The 5,829-nt window shown below is 47.4% G+C and overlaps 1 protein-coding gene across 1 annotated transcript in view; it reads right to left on the bottom strand.

Annotated features, from left to right (window-relative positions):
• Positions 1-6: 6 nt before the first annotated feature.
• LOC102494252 (butyrophilin-like protein 1) overlaps positions 7-5,829 on the bottom strand; it is a 10,154-nt gene continuing 4,331 nt past the window's right edge. The window contains exons 4-5 of the mRNA XM_006154327.2: positions 5,620-5,672; positions 7-78 (exon numbers count right to left, since the gene is read on the bottom strand). Coding sequence (XP_006154389.2) covers positions 44-78; positions 5,620-5,672 — 88 coding nt within the window. The 3' untranslated portion in view covers positions 7-43. The remainder of the gene's footprint in view (positions 79-5,619; positions 5,673-5,829) is intronic.

Raw genomic sequence — 5,829 nt, 5'->3', positions numbered from 1 at the left:
GGAACCATGAGGGCAGGAGGGGGAGACCCAGAAAGGACACGAGTCACTCACAGGCCTGGAACTGCTCCTTCCGCCAGTCTACAAAAGAACCAACATTTCATATCAGGGACGGGCAGGGACTAGACAGATCAGAACCTGGACTCTGAAACAAAATGTCCTGGAAGCTCTCAGTCACTTTGGGCAATTCTTGGGGAAGGCAGAGGACTAGGCACAGTATTTTTGGGTTCTCCCATAGCTATAGGAATGTGTTTGCTCCCACCAGGCCATGAAAAGGGGAAGAGAAGCCACCAGTGTCTGCCTAGTCACTGAATATGTGTGTTTCCTGCTTTGAACTTTCCTTTCTCTCATCTTAGAAACCCCTCCATTGTCTTTTTTTTTTTTTTTAAGTTTTTGCCATACAACATATGCACTTGCCATGACAGAGAGAGGAAAAGTGAGAACCCCCCACCTCCAGGGGAATGGCCATGCTGCAAACCCTATTCCTCCACTCTCCTCTTGGTATTTGGGCATGCCTGCAACACACACCCAGCATGATTTTCAAGTCGCCTGGTCCGGGACTTGAGTCAGAGTCAGTCATGGAGAATCCAGCATGTTCACCACCATGAGACCTTCTGGCCACTCCATTGCCTCTTTTTTTAAAAATTTTTTGGAGAAGTTTTTGCTATAGGGCACGTGTGCTCACCAGACAGACAGAGAGAGAGACACAGAGAGACAGAAAGGGGGAAATCACCCCCCAGGGGGATGGCTACGCCACAATCCCTTCTCCCATTCTCCTCTCACGATCTTGGGCAAGCACGCACATGCACCCAGCGTGAGTTTAAGCCACCGGGTCCGGGACTCGAACTGCAGTCGGCTACATGGGAGTCTAGCGACAGCCGTTATGCCAACTGCTGGTACCCCCTCCATTGCCTCTTAACCTGCAAGACTTATTAAGTGCTATAGAGAGAAAGGTTTTAAGCACATTCAGCCGGTGTATTTATTATTCGTATGCACGCGCGCACACACACACACACACACACAATGCTGCAGCTCTTGCATGAAAGCTAAACCATAAAGCTTAATACCCAGGGATTGAGAGGCTGGATACTGACCTCAGTGGAAAAGTCATTGCCCAGGTTTCACTGTCAAACTATTCTTCCTCACGTCCCCAGCCATGCCGTCATCCTGAAAGCTAGGTTTTGTTGAGAAATACTTGGAGAGATTCAAATTTTCAAGGCTTTTATTTACCTATGAATAACCAAACTTATAGATAGCTCAAAAGCAAGGAGAGAAAGAATATTTTATCTGACTGAGCTGAACCTGAAGGACAGTAAGCCCTGAGTGAAGAGAACTCAGGATATGGAATCAGAGAAATCTTGCCCAGTTAACAAGCAACGGGAAGGTTTCAAGGATAAAATCAGAGAAATCTTGCCCAGTTAACAAGCAATGGAGAGGTTTCGAGGATGGGAGAAAGGAAAGTTCAAAGCAAGAAACACACACATTCAAGGAGAAGGCAGACACTGGTGGCTTCTTTTCCCCTTTTCATGGCCTGGCGGGGGCAAAAACATCCCTAGAGATATGGGAGAAACCAAAATTACTACACCTAGTCATCTGCCTTCCCTGAGGATTGCCCAGAGATTGAAGCTTCCGGGACAAACCCAGCTATAGTAGGTGCCCAGAGATGTCTGTCTCAGGCCCCAGATTGTGTGACTATGTTACATGCATGGCAAGAAAGGCTACAAATGCAATTAATATTAAGGACTTCAAGATAAGAGATTGGGGACCAGAGGGCATAATGGTTACATCACTGGACTCCCATATGGCCAACCATGGTTTGAGTCCAGAACCCGGTAACTTGAAATTCACTCAGGAGGCATGTGTGTGCATGCCCAAAATCCCGAGAAGATAATGGAGGAGAAGGGGTTACATCATGGCCATCTCCCCTGGGGGATGATTTCTCACTTTCTGTCTCTCTGTCTCTCTCTGTCTTCAGCAAGTACATGCGCCCTACACCAAAAAAATCTCTAAAAGAAAAAAAAAATGATGAGGGATTGTCCTGGACCACCCAGATGAGCCCAACTGATCACACAAGCCTTTGAAGGGAGAGAACTTTCTTAGTGAGGTCAGAGAGTAGCTGTGGTCAGGGAAGCAGGGGCAGAGATGAGCTGTGCTGCTGGTTTTGAAGACGGAAGGGGAGGACCTGAAGTGATGAAGAGAAAAGCACAAGGAGCCCCTCCCTGTTATCCTAAGACCCTCTCTCTGTCTTAATCTCACTTTCTCTCTCTGCCAAGGACACATGAGGTCTGGCAATAAAAAAAAAAAAAAAGAAGAAGAAGGGACCAGGAGATGGTGTAATGGTTATGCTGCTGGACTCCCACACAGTCGACCGTGGTTCGAGTCCTGAACCCAGTGGCATAAAACTCACGCTGAGTGCGTGTGCGTGCATACTCAAATCCCGAGAGGAGAATGGAGGAGAAGCGATTGTGGTGTGGCCATCCCCCTAGAGAGGGTGATTTCTAGCTTTCTGTCTCTCTCTCTCTCTGCATCTCAGCGAGTGCACGTGCCCTATAGCAAAAATCTCTCTTTTTTTAAAAAAAGAAAAAGATACTAAAAAGAAAAGAAAGCCTTTAATGCAGCAGAGGAGAGAGATGGTAAAAGAAGACTATCTGATTCTCATTTTTTTATAAACAAACCCTTAAAAGAATTGATAAGACTTTCTCAGGTGGTTCTTTATGCATCTCCTCCTCAGACCCCCTCTCACTGTCTCTCATGGCCTATATCTCTGACGGTGAACAGAAGGTTCCAGAGCAGAGGAAACGCACATTACACGGGCTCAGGCGGCAAAGCTCCTGAACTCACCCAGTGTCAAAATCCTCTGGATAACCCTTCACTGTCTGTGGGTCCCCACTAACCTACTCCTGCCCTGACCAGTACTGGAATGGTTGAGGTGGTCTCATTATCAGAGGCAGACTCGGTTTAGCTGTTTACTTCAAAATGGCTAAAAAGTCAGGCTGACCAAGAGTTAAGGCTGCCGAGTCCCACACAGCCAAGGGCACTGTTCGAGTCCCAGACCTGGTAGCTGGTCACTGTGTGTAAGTGCCCGAAATCCTGAGAGAATGGAGAGGGGACTGTGGTGTGGCCATCCCCCCCGGGAAGTGCTTTCTCTCTGTGTCTCTCACTATCTCTCTCTGTTTCTCTCTGTCTCTGGCAAGTCTACGTGCCCTATAGCAAACTAAAAACAAAAGAAAAAGACAACAAAGAAAAAAGACTTAAAATGATTATAACTCTGGGTCAGCTCTAATAGAGCAGGAGTAATGTGAGACTCAAAGAAACCAGATCCTACATGGCACCACAGTTCAGATTCCCACTTTTGGGAACCAGCAGTTAGCGTAATGGCTATGTCGCTGGACTCCCACGGAGTTGACAACGGTTCGAGTCCCGGACCCAGTGGCTTAAAACTCACGCCGGGCGCGTGTGCGTGCGTGCCCAAGATCCTGAGAGGAGAATGGAGGAGAAGGGATTGCGGCGTGGCCATCCCCCCTGGGGGGTGATTTCTCGCTTTCTGTCTCTCTGTCTCTCTCTGTCTGTCTGGCGAGCGCATGCGCCCTATAGCGAAAATCTCTCTCAAAAAAACAAACAAATAAACAAACAAACAAACAAACAAAAAAACAGATTCCACACTTTGGTCAACCCATAACATGCTGGGCACACATGTAAGTGTCCAAAATTTGATAGGCAGGAGGACTGGGGAAAGGGCATGACCAGACCTGCAGAGGGTGCTCAGCTGGCTCTCTCTCTTTCTCTCACTCTCCCCCCCCCATACACATGAGCAAACTCTATCATGAATTAAGACAAATAAATAGGGCCAGCGTGACGCGGTGGTTAAGGCAACGTCCCCAGCCACACCGTCATCCTGAAAGCTAGGTTTTGTTGAGAATTGGAGAGATTCAAATTTCCAAGGCTTTTATTTACTTATGAATAACCAAACTTACAGATAGCTCAAAAGCATGGAGAGAAAGAATATTTCATCTGACAGCTGAAAATGAAGGACAGTAAGCCTGAGTTAAGAGAACTCAGGATACGGAATCAGAGAAATTTTGCCCAGTTAACAAGCCATTACTCTAACAGCTGGTCCCAAGGCACTCTTTACTACATGGCTGTTTGGTGGTTCAAGTCCTAGACCCAGCATCTTGAAAAACACGGTGGGCGTGTGGGTGTGTACCAAAATCATGAGAGGAGAATGGAAGAGAAGGAACTGCAGTGCAGCCAGTCACCCTGGGGGTGATTTCTTTCTTTCCTGCTTTCTTTCTCTTTCTCTCTCTGGCAACTGTATGCCCCCTACTGCAAAACTAAAAAAAAAAAAAAAAAAAAAAAAATTAAAAATTAAAAATAACTAAATGAAAGTCTTTACTAAAATCTCTCAACAATATATCAAGGAGTTGGTTACATTTCTTGCACCCAAATAACCTGCGAACCCTCCCAGCACTCCCCACTCTACTCAAACCACTCTGGCTGTGCCCTGCGGTCTCTCTTCCAACACAGCAGGACACCCAGCCTCTGCAAAGCTGGTCCCAGGCACTCTGCGTTCCGCGTCCTCCCCTGCCCTCCTCCCGCCTAGTCTTTTCTCCCCTGACTTGCTCTCCGTCCTTTCTCTGGTCACTAATTTTAATATCTTTACACATTTCCCCAAATAAACACAATCAAGTGCTGAGCATTCAGGAAAAAATAGAATTCTCCTAAAATGACAGAAAACAATTGAAAAAAAAAAATTACAAACTCACCCCAGGACCATAAATGTACTGAAAGCTTAGAACCCTAGATTCTGAACACCTGCTCTACAACTACTGACTCCTCAGCAACCAGGGAAGCTTAGAGGAAGACACTCAACTCGAACAGAAAGTCAGAGCTTGAAAAAACAGACAGAAGACCAATATCCCAGAGGACCAGGAAGAAATAAAAAAATCAAAGCTAGATACATAAGAGAGAGAACTTTCAGGGTAGGTAAGAACCAGAACTGAGGGCCCCTGCGGGAAGCCCTGCATCCTAAGCCCTGGAATGTAATTTCTAGAACTTTCTGGGACCAGCCACTCCTGAGCACAGTCATCACCCTCACACTGAACTCCCCTCACAGCGGGACTCTCATGTCACTGCACCAACAAGAAGTAGCACTTAGGGCCAGCGGGTGGCGTGGTGGTTAAGGTAGGTGGATCCCACAGGGTCAACTGTGTAGTTCGAGACCTTGACCTGGTGGCTTGAAAAACACACTGGGTGTGTGTGAGTGCCTGCCAAAATCCTGAGAAGAGAATGGAGAAGGGACCGCAATGTAGCCACGCCCCCATGGGGGTGCTTTCTCAATTTCCTTCTCCCCCTCTCTCTCTCTGTCTCCAGTGAGTGCATGTGTCCAACAGCAAAAATGTTTAAAAAACAAAGACATAGCAGTTGAACAAGGTGTTTTAGGAGAACGTTGCTAACTCTAACAGTGACTTCCCGAGGAAGAGCCCCGAGCAGAGGCAGAGCTGTGCTCCCTGCAGTCTCTGACGGAGGACAGCGAGGACCTGAGCCATCCTAGTGCAGAGACCCTGAGGGAGAAGAGCAGGGCCACGGCGGGTAGGGAAGGCCAGAGGAGACTCAGTCACTTACCCCCGTACAGCTGGGCCTTCCTCCAGGCTGAAAGGGAACACAGCTGGTGAGACCTCGGCCAGGACAAGCCCCGCAGAGTGACTCTTGGCAAGTCACGTGGCTGCTCTGGGCCTCAAACACCTGAACAATTCTATTCTATCTACATTCGATTTTGCTGCTAAGAATCAAACCTTAAACTATGTGTGAAAATAGTTTAGGCAATAAAATATA

Source organism: Tupaia chinensis, unplaced genomic scaffold (genome assembly GCF_000334495.1).
Source record: "Tupaia chinensis unplaced genomic scaffold, TupChi_1.0 Scaffold000403_1, whole genome shotgun sequence".
NCBI classification, from domain to species: Eukaryota; Metazoa; Chordata; class Mammalia; order Scandentia; family Tupaiidae; genus Tupaia; species Tupaia belangeri.
The sequence above is the reverse complement of the archived record's forward strand: the minus strand, read 5'-3'. Positions and strand labels throughout refer to the sequence as shown.